This window comes from Rhinolophus sinicus, chromosome 1, assembly GCF_057876585.1.
Source record: "Rhinolophus sinicus isolate RSI-liver-muscle chromosome 1, RSI-T2T, whole genome shotgun sequence".
Lineage (NCBI taxonomy): Eukaryota > Metazoa > Chordata > Mammalia > Chiroptera > Rhinolophidae > Rhinolophus > Rhinolophus sinicus.
The window spans coordinates 198,890,458-198,908,224 of NC_142501.1; the positions used below are offsets into that span (position 1 = coordinate 198,890,458).

Below are 17,767 nucleotides of genomic sequence, written 5' to 3' on the forward strand. Positions count from 1 at the left end.
GAAAGCAAGGACAGAGGCACAGTGGTGGCCAGTTCCAGAGTTACTTCTGTCTTTGCAGATCCCCTCTGATGTTGTTCTTATTAGAAATTGCTACTGAAAATCCATTTAGAGGCCTGACGTTCTCAGGATTTTCCTAGACTACTTGGTGGACATATGCTGAAATCTCCCTTATCTTAAAACAAACTCTAGCTAAATAAAAATTTTATTTAAAATCTCCCCTGTGCTTTAAAAAAAAAAAAAAAAAAAAAATCGCCTCTCTCGCCTGTTTATGCCTCAAGCTACTGCCCTAGCTTGTCTCCTATTCCCGACAGTACTTGAAGGGCACCTAATACACTGCCTCAACTTTCTCATAGTCTGCTTTTGTCTCAACCTTGTCACTGGGATTCCGGATTTTACCATCTCCGCTGTCCTGATACATTTCTCTCAAGTGTTGGACACATCTTCTAAGTAGCCTTTTCTAAACTTTCATCTAGAAGTATGACCACTTCCAGCATAAGACAATATTGACCACACTGGCACACCTGGAACGCTCTCTTCCCTTGGCTTCCACGGCCCCACATTGCCCTGGCTCTCCTGCTCCATCTCCAGCTGTGTTTCTCCTATCCTTTCTTGCCTTACACAGGAGGTACTCCAGTTCCCTGTTCTTCTGACCCCTCCCACTCTGTGGATGAGTACATTCACTCCCCCAAGCTACTCTCTCATCTTCGCAATCCCAGATTGTTCCTTTCTCCCATATGTCCAGATGGATATCCTACAAACACCTCAAACAACCCACCAACTCCTTATTGTCTGTTTCCCCATGCTTTTGGCTTCCCTACGTCCCCACTGGCTTGTTCCCGGCCACCATCATCTCTGACCTGAACAATACCCTTCTAACTGGCCTTTCTGTTTCTGCTCATGTTCCTTCTGGTCCCTTCTCAACTCCACATCAAGAATGCTTTTCCTAAACGTCATTATGCTGCTTCTCTGCTTCAAACACTTCAATATCTCCCGATTGCCAATGTATAAGTCGCAACATTCTCAATAGGGCAACAAGAGCTTTGTGATCTGGGTCCCTACCAGCCTCTCTGGATTCATTGTTCATTTACTCCTCACTTCTGCTCTACACGTCTCCTGAAGTACTTGAGTATTTCCAGGCCCAGGTGCTGATTCTGGCCCCTCCACTTACGAGCTGTGTCACGCTGGGCAAGTTAGTTGACCTTTTTGGGTCTCAGTTCCGTCATCTACAAAATTAGGATAATAAGAGCTGCCTCATTGATTGTGGCAAGAGACTAAGGGATATAATAACGATGTTGTGCTTAGAGTAATAGCTGATACAGAACAGGTGATAGATAAGCATCGACTGTTACTAAAGCTTTCCACTGGCATTGTATGTGTCTGTCTCCCACCAGGCTTTTAGTCCCTTACATATAGGAACAGGGTCTGCTTCTCTTCATTATCCCCAACAACCTTGTTTGTGGAATCGGTCAAACTGAATTGAACAGACCCTGTTCCTACTTCTACCATCTCCATCTGTGAACACGGCCAGCTATTAAGACTCAAATAGCCCTTCTCTCCCTGGGCTGCATCACACCACGTTCCGTGGACCACCTGCCATATTCTTTCAGTGTGAAGCCAATCAGGAGGTCCCTCTTTGTCATTTGAAGCATCTTGAGCTATATTTTGCAAGTCAGCTGTGGCTACATCCGTATTTCAATATGAACAGTTTTTAACGAGAATTTGCTCGAGGCATGAGAAGCTCACTTCACAGTGCTGTCAATTAGTGGGAACTGGTGAAGAATCTGCACTTCGCAGGCAAACTGAGGCTTTGCTTCAAATCCAGATTCATCACCAGCTGAGCCTGCACGTGGTTGTGGCCAAGTTAACTACCTAACTTCCATGCCTCTGCTTCCTAATGGGAGGAGTAGGGTATGGTAGGTCAGAGCACTGCACGTTGGGAATAGACAGAATTTTGAGATGAACTATGTGTCCTTGGGCAAGTTGCTTAACCTCTCTGTTCCTTAGGGTTCACGGGTGTAAAAGGAAACTAATAATACAATGTACACTGCAGGGCTTTTGTCAGGTCTGATGAGATAATGGTAGTCCGGTAGGTGTTCAGTGTGGACTCTGACTCATATCCAGGACTCAGGAAAGATTAGTTTTACTGTTTAGGTTAACAGTAGTGTAGTTGCCATGCTTATTGATATGATTACTATGACCACAACTTCTACTGGGTCCATTTAACTGCCTGTAGCCCTGCCTCAGATGCCTCTGTCAGGCCAAAGAGGAAAGCAGTCACCACTGACACACAGGCAGGGCCTCTGAAAGTAGATTGCTGGGGACACCAGCAAATTCACCTCACCCCACTTCTGGGACACGTAGCTGTGTTATCAGAGAACATCAGAAAAAACACAACCAAATGTCTCTTCACCACGCGTTCACACATTGCCCTGACGGCATCCTTCAGCGCCCACAGAAGAATTCAGCCTTATCTTTTGTTTCCAAGAGGCAGCCACATACCGATGATCTGATCTCGTTAAAAAACAGGCGTCAACTTGAGCGCTGCTGTGATTGCATCTCAAACCCATCAGCTGGTGAAAAGGGAGCTTGGATCAGGAGGTCTGAGGGAAATATTGAAAGCGAGATTACGAAGAATGGTGTTTATTAAAGGGTCAGAGACATGAAAGCAGAATAGACCCAACAAATAGAGTGAAAATTGAAAATAATTGATAAAGACTATGCAGAATTTAAGACTTAGGGAAACGAAGCAAAGAAAAGCTCTAAGTACCTAGATGAAGAAAACCACATATATAAGGTCAAAGAGTTTTTTTGTGAACTCAAAGGGAATATTAATTAAGATGCTGCAAGTCAATTCAGGCAAAATAAGGATGAATTCAAAGATATATATATATATATATATATATATATATATATATATATATTGCAGATATATACATATTCATGTCTCTGCATATATGTGGGTGTGTGCAGCTATCTCTGGCATATAAAGAGAGCCAGGAGAACAATTCCGGTGTTCCGATTTCTCCTGCTGAAAGGGATTGAAACTGCTATTAAGGATATTTCCGCATCATTTTAGCATCAACAGTGCCAAGAAAATCCCCCAAATAATATAAAGACTGTTTTTCCAATTTCCAGGCCAATGGAAAGTGATTGAAGTTTTAGATGACTATGAAATCATTTCCCAATATATTTAATTTTGTGTAGAGTAACGGAGGTGAGACCTGTTTCCACATTTCTGTCTTTGCATGCAAATAGACAAAGTTTGACTTCCAGGTGAACAGTATAATCTTTCTAAATACACCTTCCAACTTATATTTCAACGAATCAGAATGGTCACCTCAGAAAGCGATGTCCTTATTCTAGTGATTCTGCAATTACTGAGAGTTCTTTTGAAATGTCGGTGTTGTGGGGTTTTTTTTTAAATTATCTCCATTGATAATTAGAAGCCATGTGAAAAGAAAAGCATTTATTTAATCAAATACATTTTGAACATCTACCAGGCATTATGCTAGATATCAAGGAAGAATGTCTATCAGTATGACATAGGTTAGATCTAAAACGGCAGATCTTATTATTTTATTGACTCAAAGCAATATTACCAAGTATGTTCACCCATCCTATTTGTTAGACTTGGTTGTTTTCAAAACGCAGACTCACTCTCAAAGAATCAAGGTGTGGTACTACTAAAGGTGTACAAAATTAATTGTCATTTTTAGCAATGAGCGATTCCTAAATAGGAATTCTGTAAGATATTTGGGCAGTGGTGGAATAATTGTTTAGCTTTCCAGGGGAACTACCTTTGTGGGAGAGGACGCACTTGAATGGCAGCATTTATTTTTTTTAATTATTCACTTTATATTCTCGTATGTACTTTCAATAGAGTATATATGTGCATATATTCTTCACACACACACAGTCTCCATTTTTCACATATATCCTAAATCTCAAAACATTTTCTCTCTACTAGGGCACTAGTGGGTTTCTCATTAATGTGTGCTGCTGTTTTTGTCCCCTTCTCCAGAATCCTAGGGAATCGGGTGGCTGAATTGGAGAAAAAATTAAGAACTCTGGAAGTGTCTGGTTTGTGGAGTCTTCCAGGTAAGCAGAAGTCATGAAAATTGTTTTCCTTTTTTTTTTTTTTTTAAAAAAAGGAAGCTCTCACATAATTTGCAAAGAAGAGTCTACCTTTTCAATGTCGTTTTATTTGAAGAGTGTTGCTGAGAAATCCACCAGTGTTTTAAACGTAGAAACCATCATTTTGGGAGGAAATCAGAAAAATGCAGTAAACATGCATGCTCTCATCTACTTAACTATATGAAGTTTTGCTAATCTACGTTCGGAAATTGTCATTGTGTGTGTTTGTATGTGGTTTTCTTAAAAACTTGGTGACTGTGGTAAATTGTTTCATTTTTGTTACCCATAGGTATCTTAGAAAGATTTGTTCAATTTAATCATCAGTCCTAAAAATGTGTAAGAATATGCAAACATTTGTTCAATTTAATTGTCAGCCCTAACAATGAAAATAAGAAAAAGTAAATGCACTTCTAACGCAAATGCACTTTACAACCGCCTTCTCCTCTCGTCCCCATCCCATTTTTTACGTAGCTTGAAAAATCAAAATTTCCTGTGATTTTTTTCACAGTTTTACACGGTGTGAGGAAACTCTATTGTTTCACTTTAATTAACTATATTTATCCCATTTGTCTTGGTAAAATACCCCTCCATGAGACACCCCACCCTCACCCCATCGCCACCCCACCCCCATTAAGTATTCCCTTTTTCTTTATACTCCCCAGAAACTTGTATATATCATTTTCCACCGCCTCCTCTTGCCCTGGAAGCAATGTTGTACATACATATTTTAGTTACTTAACCTTGCTGCACAAATTAGTCTAGTCTCCCCTTGATTCTCATCAGTTGCTTCCCTGTAACGGTTGAGAAATGAAGATTGCCATAGGGACGTGGACAGCAACACGTTTTCTTAATGTAAATCTGAATAGCAGCCTGAGGTTGCCTGGCAGTGTGTTTCATAAATTGGTATTTTTAGAGGAGATTCCTTGAACTTGTTGTCAAAAGACCTAACAGAACTAATTAGTGGCGAGTGCCATCCTGGGGATTTGAATGAGCCATTTTGAACAAGAATCTTTTGATGCAGTTAAAACCTTATCTTCTTTGAAGGCCTTTCTTTTATTGCATTGAATTTCAACACAGTCGGGCAAATTTATTGGTTATTTGTGCAGATTGCTATTTCTGTGCATGTACTGGAGTTTTGATTTTTTTTTTTTCCCTCTCCAATGACTTAGTGAAATTTCACAATGTTTTATTTCTACAACTTACGTAAAAAGCTGGAAGTTGAATAACTGAACGAATACTGAGAATTTTCTGTCTCTGGTGTTGTTTGGTCTAGGTTAGCATGGCTTTGTGCAATAACAATTTTTTTTCCTTCCTTTTGCTGCCTGAAGGCCTGAGCTACAATGTTTCAGTAGGATTTGGGAGTATGTTCTATTTGAAATATCTTTGTTTGTGGCTTATATCAACAGTGCATTAATATCATCCCTGCATGGCAATAAATAGAAATGCATTCTCTATGTATCCTTGCACTTTCCTGATTAGAACAGTCAATCGAAATAGAGAATTCAATTAGTACCAAGCAAATATTAAATGGTAAAATTAGCTCTGAGGCACCCGGCTGAGTGGATTTTATGCCATCGTCATGTTTGTTCTAATCTCTGGCCTCCACATAGACACAAAGTGGGAGGACAGGGACAAGAGTGGCAATTTCCCAGATATGACACAGTTTATGTAACAATAACATGTCCCTGGTGCCAGGATGTTACAATGAAGCATCATCTTATCACATCTTCAAACCCAGTGAAAATAAGGGGGAAGGGCTTCTTCTGGGGTAAATCAGACCAGTCCCTCTGTCTGCTCCTTGTTTTGTGGCTCCATTTAACCTACTAAATAGTGGAACAAAAAGCAATATGTTCTTTTCCTCCTCTTCCACTTTTCCTCCTCCTCCTGTTCATCCTCCTCTTTTTCCATTTTGCCTTCCTTCCTCTTCTTTCTCTTCCTCTTTCTCTCCCTAAGTAGAAGCCAAATCCGAGTGTTTCAGCCAACTGGAGGGAATCGAGCCTCAGTAGTTTTAGAGAATTGCCAGCTTTCTTATTTACCATCATCTTCAAAGCATCAGTGTCTCCTCCAATAAGTCAGTGCATCGATATGTTGGTACCCTTGTGAGCATCAACTTTGTGAATTTAGTTCTGTACCAAGCATTCTAGACGTGCCCCTTGCCCCCTCCAAGAATCCACAGTGCCATTAGGGAAACAAGACGAATATGCATCAAGCAGTGGGAGGAAAGCAGAAAATGGCACATAATTAAGTGTTGAGTAATAAAGATGTTAGTGTGTGAAGTGTCATTGAATACTAGACTTGGAAGGGACAGTTGAGAGCAAAACATTCAAGGATGGCAAAACCTTGGTGTATATTACACAACGCCGTTTCCCACGACGGTGGCAGACATTGCTAATCAATCACATCGCTCTTCTTTGATGATCTAACATGTGGCCCCCAGAACAGTCTTCCGCTATGGCTTTCCATGAAATGACCCCCTGGTCTGAGTTGATATATCACAGAAAACATTTCCTGATATAGTCTGATCCCTTCATTTCAGATAAAGAAGCCCAGGAAGTTAAATGATACCTGAGGCTACAGAAGCTGGTATTAGAACCCAGGTATTCAGATCTTCATGTTAGTACTCCACTTGTAAAGGGGTCCTACAATTCAGGGAAGAGGGAGATGGGGTAGATCAGATCAGCTGGGGACTGGTTCGTAAAACCAGTTGGATTGGAGAAGAGGCATACAGAAGCCAAAATGATCTCTTCTGAGACTGTAAAGGCAGGGTAAAGAAGCCAACCCCTCATTATTACAAAGCTGGGCTTTGAGCATGCTATGATTTTTCTTTGACTCTCTTCTCCATCCCTCCTCCCTCTCTGCAACAGTACATAGTTCTTGATGTTGTTTGATAGAGTTGGGGCAAACGTGTGATCTGGTTGGGAAGTAGACACATTTAACAAATATCCCCGCCTGCATGGAGAAATCATCTGGATAGCAAAGCAGCTTCCACACTGTTTAACCAGTGCCAAAGAGGTGGAAAAGCTACGGGGCTCTGTCAAGGAAGCCAGAGGGCAGGCCGATGGACCACACTCCTCAGGAAGGAATAACCCTCCACCTTCTCCAGCCTCTACCTGTCAGCCTCATTCTCCCAGCCCTTTGCTGGCTTCTGTAGGGAGAATCGTGCTTGGGGAGCTCTGAAGGGAGGTGTGCTGGATGCACTCCTGCTCTAAAGAGAAAGCCAGGAAAAAAAAAAAAGAATTCTGGCAAGAGCAGAGCGTGGCTCTTTGGGCTTTTCATTTTAATTTTCTCTCTTCTCCACGCTAAGCACCAGCCTGAGGAGGAAAATGTGTGTGTTGAAAGTACTTGATACATTTTGAAGAAGGGGCTGAGGGGTGTTGTTATAAGGAATCAGGAGGGCTTCCAGAAAGCCAAACACCAGTTGAATGGAAAGGCCTGTGTGACCTTCTGTAACACATGAGTTGTGGCTTGACTCTGGGTTGTGGAGCCCCCTTACCCCACTCTCCATCTTCCAGTCCTGTAAACCAAAGTGAAACTATGAAACAGCAGACCGTCAGATTAGAGCTCAATGTAAGTCAATATAGATGGAATCTGGACTGAGTGAAAAACAATAGAATGGGGAGCCTTCTACGAAAGATCTTTGAATCCTTCAAATATTTTGCAAGAATAACCAAATCTTGGCATTTTGCCTTGAGATTAGGAAATGATCTCTCCAGGCAGGCATTTCGGGAGGTATTTATTTTTGCCCCAGTCCTCACTTTGATTGGACATGGATGAGTGGTGGCTTCTATTTCCCTTCACTGCATGCTTGTTGCCCAGCTCCTTGGAGAGGTTTGATGTTGCTGGTCCCAGCATTTTTGAGGAGGCATGATAAACTGATAATGCCCTGTGGTTGGAGAGAGGCATCAGACCTTCCGCCCTGGAGAAGTAAGTCCTCATGACAGGCAGGGCTGAGAATCTCAGCCAGCTCCCAACTCTGCCCATAATTCTGATGCTGTGGCCACCAGGGCCAAGGGTCTTGGAAGGCTAGTTGGGACACAGAGGGGCAGAGTGTGTCTCTTACTGAGTCCCCTTAAGGCTAGAGAGCTGCCAGCCTTTTTGCTAGAGAACGATGGGTCAAGAAATGCAGTCCTATCCCGGACTTGAGGACAGTAACCCTTGCCTTGGTGAAGAGAAACAGAAGAAGTCCAGCCAGAGGCATCTGCTATGGGTTCTCGGAAGCCATTAAGCCCTCAAGGTGTTTCCATATTGAGTCTTTGCAACCGAAGGGAGACCTGGCTGCATTGATTTCATTGTGTGAGTCTCTTAACAATATCCCAATGATGGTCTTTGGGACACCTCTCCGGACTGTAGCCCTGAAGATTTCTAGATTTTTTCCACAGGAGACAATAGGGTGCTGGTGGAGAACTTCAGTGTTGGCTCCTTTCAGATTTCTATTGTTCTGGAATGACCCTCAGATAGCAGAGAAACCAGAGTGCTATGGCTGCAAATAACATCTTCTGTCTGCCCAAGGCAGCAGCAATCACCCTTGCCCTGCAAGACGTCAGCATTCCCAGAATGCATCAGCCATTTATTCAGACATTTATCAGATATTTATTAAGCACATGTGCAAACTGTCTACTACAGCCTTGGCAATCAAGTCAAAAAGATATGGCCAATGGGAAGACAGTGTTACAAACAAATTGAGGTAGAGTCCAAGGTTCACCTGGTTCTCCAAAGGAGTGGGCAGATGTCGTCACACAAATACCACTCTGTGCTCTGTTGACGCTGAAACTAAAGTCAGAGAACTCGAGAGCCTCAGCCTTGAGCCCCAGAGACATTTAGTGACTTGGCTTTAGATCAAGTTTTGCATAGAGTCAGACGGCTAAGTCTGGAGCAGAGGCTGAGTCGTGGCCCGTGGGGCTTGTGGGTTTTGCACAGTGATTCCCACCAAGAGAGCCCCAAGGCCTCACGGAACCAAGTTTGGGATCCAGTTCTGCCTGTTAGGTTTTCCTAACTGCCGTGGCAGCATCCCTTTATGTCCATGTGTTTTGTATCTGTGTGTCTGTATGCATGAGGCTCAAGTCCCCAAGCCATGCTTCCCTGCTCCTCACCTTCATAACTCGCCATGACCTTACAACTAGGGTTATAATGCAATTTCCTCATGGCTTCCAACTTTCTCAGTCCAGGTAGGGAGTTAGATAAAAGCGTGTGGTTGGTCTGGGACTCTATGTTCTAAGGGAAAGCTTAGCTGTGATAATTTGGGGGACCTGATACTTCCTGACTTATGACAGAGTTATTCAATCTTAATGACCGAAGTGAATTAAATTAGATATAGTATATATGGCAGTGCTATGGAAGTTGCCTTCTAAAGCAATAATTTCAACATGACATTTATGGAGCGCTGACTAAAGGCCTAAGCGCTTTCCCTGGATCAGTTCATTAAAACCACCCGATGAGGTGGGTGCTGTCATTTGTCCTCATGTTACAGATGAGGGCTGTGAGGCTCAGAGAGGCTAAGTGACTTACCCGAAGTCACCCAGCTAACAAGTTCAGAACACAGACACTGTGGTGTGGCTCCAAAGCCTGCACTCCTAGGCACTCTGTTGTTGTTATTATTGTTATTGTCTCACCCCTATGAGTGTCAGCTGACATACAGGCTTCCCCTTAATAGTGGCATTGGAGGGCAGCCATGTCCTTAGCAGACTCTCAGGTCATACACAGCTGGCCTGGACCTCCCTCTCCCGTTCTCCCACTACAGAAAGGGCCTGCTGGCCATTTCCCTTCCACAGTGTTACCTCCGACTGAAAACAGTACTTTGTTGACTGAACAGCCAGTCCGTTGTGTGGGGTAGGTAGCCACAACTCCATGGAGGACCTAACACATCCATTTCCCCTTCTCCATGACAGGGGGCAAGGACACCATACTCTTCAGCGACCCCAGTCTCCCCACCATACAGAGGTCGCGATCCCCACTGCTGCAGTTCGTCGAGCAGCCCCCTGAGGACAAAGCAAACCCCAAGGATGGTAAGCACACCTCGATTTGTCCATCTTTGCCTGGCGTGTGCCTGGCACAGAGGAGGGGCTCACTGGACAGCAGGCCCTTCCCCTTCTCACAGCTTCTGTGGCCCTGTTGGGTCACATGCCTTGTGTTTCTTACGTGGGTTCATCTTTATTTGGAGCTTCTGGCAGAAGAACCACGAGCCCTGCGTGCCCTGCACGGTGGCTCAGAGGTTCAGTGAGGGCTCAGTTGGTGAACAACTTGGGTTCATTTTCCAACCCCAAGTCATAATGGCTGTAAGAACTTCAGCTAGTAACTTCAGCCTCAGTTTCCTTATTGATAAGTGATGGTGCCAACCTCAGGGAAATCTTGGCACATTGCCTGGCACATAGTAAGTGGCCTGGGAATCAGTTGTATGGAGAAAAATGCTTGCCCTCTACCAGGCATACTTTCTGGAGGGCAGAGTGTTCCGAAAGTGATCAAAGGCCCACTTAGGGTGCCAGGTGAGCCAACAGGTGTGAGAGCTAGATCTTCCCACGTGGCAGTCTTATTTCCCCAACTAAACTATCCTACCCATCTTTCTAAGTTTGGCTGTCTTCTTCCTCCATCCCCAGTGTGGTTGCCAGCATCCAAAATGGCCCCAAACAATCCCCCACCTCCTGGTATTCATGCCCTTGTGTAGTCTTCTCTTGTGTGTCAGGGTTGGTTTGTGTGACTTATAGAATACAGCAGAAGTGATGGTATGTGACTTCTAAGGCTAGGTCATAAAAAGCATGTGGCATCTGCCTTGCTCTCTCTGTCTGGGATCCCTCACTCTGGAGGAAGCTGGCTGCCATGTCATGAGGATACTCAAGCAGCCCTACCTGCTACTCATGTATGGAACTGAGGTTTCCAGTCATCAGCCATGTGAGGGGACCATCTGGGAAGCAGATTCTCCAGCCCCAGTCAAACCTTCAGATGACAGCAGCCCTGGTCAACATTTTGAACACAACCTCATGAGAGATCATTAGCCAGAACCACCCAGATAAGCTGCTCCCAGTCTCCTGAGTCTTAAGGGGCTAAGTTTTGAGCTAATTTGTTACACAGTAGTAGATAACTATTAATAATACACCCAGCATGCGGGTATTAATGTTCTTTCCTTGAACATCTGCACCTTTCCCCTTCTCTTGCTCAGAGTCATGCCTTCCACCCTCACCTCTATGAAGATATTCTCGAAATATTTCCCCCACCACGAGGTCCATTTGCAGAGTTGCAGTCCCACATTTCCCAAAGCTAAAATTTTCCAACCTAAATATTTTATGGACTTCTCAAGTGTGACCTCACCAACTCTCCCTGCTCCCTTGCTTTTTTGTCACCCTCTCAGCTACCCAGGCTTGAAACCTTAGAGCTGTCATTGAACACTGTCAGCTTTCCTTCCCCATCCACATCTGGTCTTTAGCCAAACTCTTTCTTCAGATCTTCTTGTACCTCCATTCCTGCCACCTCTGACTTGGTTCAAGCTCACTTTACCTCCTTGGAAGGACTTCCATCCTGGTTTTCCTGCCTCCCAGACTCTCCTTACTTCACTCCCATCTCCATCCTGCTGCTGTAAGAAGAAGCTTCTGCAGCTCTGCTTTCCATCCTGTTTGTACCGTGCTCAAAACACTCAAGTGGCTTCCGACTGTCTTCTACTTAAAATCACAATTCCGAGACTTGCCCTAGCCTGGCTTTCTAACCTTATCATTATCTGACATGAAAACTGTGTCTTTATCAAACTGTACTAGCCAGCTGCATCAGTCAGCTATTATTGTGTAACAAACCACCTCGAAGTTTAGAACTTAAAGCAGACAACTATGTATTATTTATCACGTGTCTTTGGGTCAGATGGGTGGGTCTGCTAATCTGATCTGGGCTGGGCAAGGCTCACTCACATCTGGACAGCTGTGTTTTGAAGCCTGTACAAATCACTCATCGTACTGCATGGAATGATAAGAATAGAAGGCAGGACAGGTCTGGGATTTCAACAGAAAGGTTCACCCAGCACATGCAGTGAGGATTCCTGGAGAGAGCCCCTGACTTGGGTGGGTCACACACTGGCCAGAAGGCAATGTTGGGTCTTCCCAACCTGCAGCATGTGGCTGTTTGCAAGGCTGGCCTGTAACACACTATGGCCCACTATGCATTCTGGAACATGTCTTGGCTAGTGGTTATTCCATGCCAGCAGCCAGTGTCCACATGGAGATCCAAAGCCCTCTATCTGCTCTGGGCTTGCTGAGCCCCCAAGTGGGCCCGGGCCTGCAAAACTGAAAGGGAGCATGAGCCTGGCTTGATTTTCACAAGAGCGGCATAAGTAATGGCCTGATTCAAAATGATAGCTTCTGAAGTACCATCATTAGCTCCCATTGTTCCAACACAGTCCTTCACCAAGCACGGGTGGGAATAAGGAAGCATTTATGTAGCTGCTGTCAGTCTGGGGTGGGCTCATCACCACTGCATCTCTGAATAATTCCAACTGAAAGCAGCTCACACTTGGGAGGACAAAGCCCATCAGAGACCAGTTAACAAAAAAAGACAAATGTCCCCTTTGGGCCAATGGGTGGCAGGGGGGGGAAACACATTTTTAGAGAACTAGCAATCTTTCGTTCAAAGAGCTCCTGTTTCTTCATGTTTTAGAGAAAATATTTGTCTTTCCACGCTGTTTGTGTCATAATGCATTTGTATCAGTCGATTGCCTCATCATTAATATGTGTATTGTTTTTAATAATAAGTATTAATGATACTAATTGTGTTTGCTAAAACAGCACAGAATAATTACTATTATTTATAGTAATATTTTGCTACTCTGGGCTAGTTCAGAAATCTTTTTTTTTAATGGAAATGGCAATGCTGTCTGCTCTCAAAGGGAAAATAAAATTCCCACCACTTAAGAGTTAACATCCCAGAATTTTGCTCCTCTGGTTACCTAGTTATAACTCAACAGTTGTGGCATTTTCAGTAATTTTTCTTTGTCTCCTGGTAATGACATGGGTAGGCATTTTCGATAGCTTTTGGATAAACAAAATGGGGGAGTGTGTTAGTAAATCCTGCTGGTGACCCATAATCCAACTCTGGAGCCTGGCCCCTCTATCTTTATGGTTCTGAGGCTCTTAAAAAGCTAGCCTTTCTCAGAAAAAAATATCCTTGATAGAACTAAACAATAGAATTATAGCCTTGTCCATCCCCTGATTATAGCTGTGTTTGGACCTATAATGATGACAACAGTATTGCTCTGCCCTCCCAATACTCAAAAAGAAAAGCTTAAAAGTTCTCCCTGTTAATCTCAGAGCCTTGCCATTAAAAAAAAAAAAAAAAAAAAATCGCATTTGGACATGAGTGGATTGTCACCTAAAGAAATGGCCCCAAGCAAAGCACCAGCAACCAAAAGCCCCCAGTGTAATTTAGACCACACGCTCACTGAGCTGTACATTAAGGTAGAGATTAACCTGACCCACAACAAGAACACTACAAATGGCCTAGGGGTTAGGTGGTTACTGGTAAGGTTAATTAATTTTTCAGGCACCAGAATATACTATTAAGTGTCCTGGAAGAAGTAATGTCATAAGAGTATTTTCCAGAAGGAGTTTATTCATCTGATACCAGTGAAAACTTTAACTGCAGAAAAGACCATCATTTATTCTTTTTGAACAAAACTCCTCACACTATGCTGGAAACTTGCTCATTTTGACTCAGTGTTTCCCCTGTCCCCTACACAAGCACTAGAAAAATTTTCATTTGTTAGTATGAAAATTATGCGATGGCTTCTCTGAGCTACTGCAGATGTAGCTAAATGTTTCTGCGAGTTAGAAATCTTTTTACTGAAAGTGCCATTTTAAGAACTTATAGAATAACCGCCTCAATACAACCTAAAACAAATACCATAAATTCAAGGATTGCTTTTATTTATTAAGGCATGGTATTTAAATATATGTACTAACATGTTCATTTATCCATGATTCATGTACATGTCCATAGATTGGAACATTTAATAAGCTATTGATTGAGCCTCCCCTATAGAACATTGGCAAAGTTAAAAAATTAACCAAGACTTTATACTTCAGGTGTTTTTTATAAGCCAACTCAAATAAGTAACAATTTAAGGGTAAAAAAGTAAAAAGTAGTAACTGCCCTTGGCGGTCCACATGCAGCCTTGTGGGGATTAGGGCACTGGGGACATTACTTCTGGCAGGTTTAATCAGATAGGCTTCATGGAGGAGGTGGAAGTAGAGAGATGACTCTTGAAGTTAGTCATCTGGATACATAAAGGAACAATGGTGGGGGAATCAACCACCTAAGCAAAGGTGCAGAGGGCAGGGCTGGGACGCCATGAAGGTTCCGTGTGGCTGGAGTGTACGGATGCTAGGAGGAGAGTTGGGATGTCAGGTAGAAAGGTCATTGGATGTTGGGTCATTGAAGGCATTCAGTGTCAGGCTGAGAGCGTGGGCTTTGTTCCTGAGGTAGTGGCAGCCTTTGTAGGTTTTACAGCTGGGGAAGGGCATGGTCAGATTTGTGTTTCAAGTTCACAGCACTTCTGGAACTGTACTGGACACCCACATCACCTGGGATCTTATTTAAAATGCAGACGCTGGACCAGTAGGTCTGGGGTAGGACCCAATATCCTGCATGTCTAACAAGCTCCCAGATGGTGCCACTGCTGCTGGTCCATGGAACCCCCTATGAGTAGCAAAGCTTTAGGCAAGGTCTTTCTCCCAACAGGATTAGAGCAGGAGACTAGAAACAAAGAAACGTGTTAGGAATTACGTTATCCTAGCTGAACAGATCTGAATAGTTATTATTTCTTTTTTTTTAATCAAGGCTTGCTTTATTCACTCATTTATACATTATGAATTTCATTGTGAGTACAACTAATGGTCTTCTTTTCAGGTACAATATGTACTGAGGTGAGAGAGTTCTCAGGAGAGTAATACATTGTTGTCCATGACAACATAGAGGCTTTGGAAAGTATAATGTAGATTCGGTTGAACTTCTGTCTCAGAGATTTTGTCTATGGATATCGAAAGGGATACAGAGAGAGAAAATGACTTGTGTTGAAGGCGAGAAACAAATGCATGTCAGGACTGGAGAGGTGTGGGCTGTGTGGCAGCGGGCATAGGCTGCCTGGCAGAGTTGAGACCCACTGTTCCCTCCGCAGTGATTCCAGCCTGCTGCCTACCACAGCTGCAACTTCTGCTACTACCCTTCTTCATCTCAGTAGTTCCATTTCAGTCTTAGCATCCAGCTGATCTCACTAATATTTCATTTCTTCTAGAGTTTCTCAGAGTTGTTGCCGGGGGTTGGCCTTTTTTAAGTTTCTTAACACTTTGAACACTATTTTAAGTAACTAAATGCTCAGAAAACACATCCAGTTATTTAACTAAACAGATGTTCAAAACATGTCCTATTCTTATTAAGAAATACCTTCAGGCATTGTATTCAAGTGGATCGCACGTAGAATAGTAGTGTTACATGTGGCAGAAATTCTAAGCTGCATTTTATTTCCAACTGTTTGGGTGATGTCAATGTTTTAGGTTGTATCTACTTAGATTTATGCACTTTTAAGTATGCAATCTTTCTAAAGTATATCAATAATCCTCAAAAATTCATATAATAATTATAAACAGTCACCACATACCTATCACCTGCCAGGGTCTGGGTTTATGAAATACCAGGAGTGGTTGCACTTGTTTTCCAGATGCTTACCTGTTCATTGGCTGAGGTGATTGATGGTAAGTCCTATTGGGGAAATATTCCTAAGCGATTTACATGGAGAGGCTTTAGAAATCTACGCCATGATTGGGGAGAGTCTGCACTGGGAAAGAAGAGTGGGCAGATGCAAGAAACATTTTTGAGTGTGTTGGTTCAGGCTGCTATAACAAAATATCATAAATTAAGTGGCAACAAATATTATACAACAAATATTTATTTCTCACAGTTCTGGAGGCTGGGAAGTCCAAGATCAAGGTGCTGATACTGACAGATTCAGTGTCTGGTGAGGGTCCTCTTCCTGGCTTGCAGATGACCACCTTTTTGCTGTATCCTCACATCATGGCTGAGAGGCAGAGAGAAAACGCATACGAGAGAGAGAGAGAGAGAGAGAGAGAGAGAGAGAGAGAGAGAGAGAGAGAGAGAGAAGTTGCGTGTCTTATTTTGTAAAATTAGTAATGCAAGCACATGTTTAAAAATTTAAACAGCACAAAAAAAAGATATAAAATTAAATTTAAAGCCTTTCTCTACCCTTGCTCCTGCCTTGACCTTCAGTCTGCTCCCCAGAGGCAACCTACAATTTCTGGTGTGTACCAGCAGGAAAAATTTTGTAGCTCGTCAAGTAGATCCAGAATCCCCTGTGGAAGATGAGATTCTGTCCAGGTTTCTGCTATTTAAAGCAATGTTGTAAGCATCTGCCACGTATGTCTTGAAACATTTGGGCTAATAGCCATAGGTAGGTTCCTCGTAATGGAATTACTGGGTTAAAGGGTAGGTGCATTTAGGATTGCCATAGATATTGCCCACATGCCCTTCCAAAGGGTTTTGCTAATTTTTATTCTGTACTCATACATGATTGTACCTGTTTCCCCACATCCTCAGTGACACTGAGCTTTATCAAACTTTTACATTTTTGCCAGTCCAGTTGATGAAAAATTGCATCTCATTGCGATTTAGATTTCTTTAATTTTGAACGGTTATGGATCATTTCATGTGTTTTCCATCCATTTGTATTTCTTTGTGAATTGCCTGTTTTCGCTCAGTACTTAAATACTTTTTGAAAATTGCGGTGCATTCAAATGAACGAATGCAAACCACAATAACGTGGATCAGCCTCATAAACACAAATCAGTGCAGACGCAAACCAGCACATACAGTCTGATCTCAGTATATGAAGTTCAAAGACCAGGCAAAACTCATCCTTCGTGTCCAAAGTAGGAAAGTGGTCACCACTGGCAGAAGAGAGGTGACTAGGGAAAGGGACTAGGCTGGGGGCCTAGACCAGATGTTTGTAGGGGGAGTGGTGGTAGTGTTTTATTTCTTGTCCTGGCCGCTGGTTACAAGCTATGTTCATGTTGGGAAAATTCACTGAACTCTAGACTTAGGATTTGTGCACTTCCGTGTCTGTTATACTTCCATCAGAAAAAAACGGAGAAGTGAGGAACTACTTTTTTAGGCATTCTTGAATAACTAAAATGTGCCAAGCGCTGTGAACGAGTCAGGTGAGGCCCCTGCTTACCTTCTAGAACAGGGTAAATGTGTAAAATGCTGAGCGCCAAGCCTAGCACAGAAAAGCACCTAATAAGTGGTATGATTCAGTTTAGAAAGGGGAGAAACCAAGTGGTGCAGGACCAGTGAAAGACAGTGTAGACTGGGCTGCAGGACACGTGCAGGTGAGGGAACCGTAGAAATGAGGCTGAGGCTGCACAGCAAAGCGGGAGCACAGCAGGTAGGACCTTGTGAAGGACCCAAGTGAAAGGAATTGAAACTTCTCCTAAAAGTGACTAAGTTCCAATAAAGGTTTTGAGCAGGAAAATGCACGGTCAGAGCAGGTCAGCTTCCTTTCTAACCCTCCTGCAGTTCGCCCTCAGCCCACCCCACCCCCAAGTTCCAGCTTTCAGCCCCAAAGCACACCTGCAAGCCGCGTGGCAGTGGTGGG

At 43.2% G+C, this 17,767-nt stretch overlaps 1 protein-coding gene across 3 annotated transcripts in view; it reads left to right on the forward strand.

Moving 5' to 3' along the window:
- The window catches only part of CCDC149 (coiled-coil domain containing 149), a 98,625-nt gene that overhangs the window by 78,851 nt on the left and 2,007 nt on the right, over positions 1-17,767 (forward strand). The window contains exons 10-12 of one of the 3 annotated variants that reach the window (XM_074321903.2): positions 4,022-4,098; positions 5,463-5,495; positions 10,020-10,136. In XM_074321903.2, coding sequence (XP_074178004.2) covers positions 4,022-4,098; positions 5,463-5,495; positions 10,020-10,136 — 227 coding nt within the window. The remainder of the gene's footprint in view (positions 1-4,021; positions 4,099-5,462; positions 5,496-10,019; positions 10,137-17,767) is intronic. The other 2 variants (XM_074321912.2, XM_074321918.2) reach the window with 2 other exon arrangements.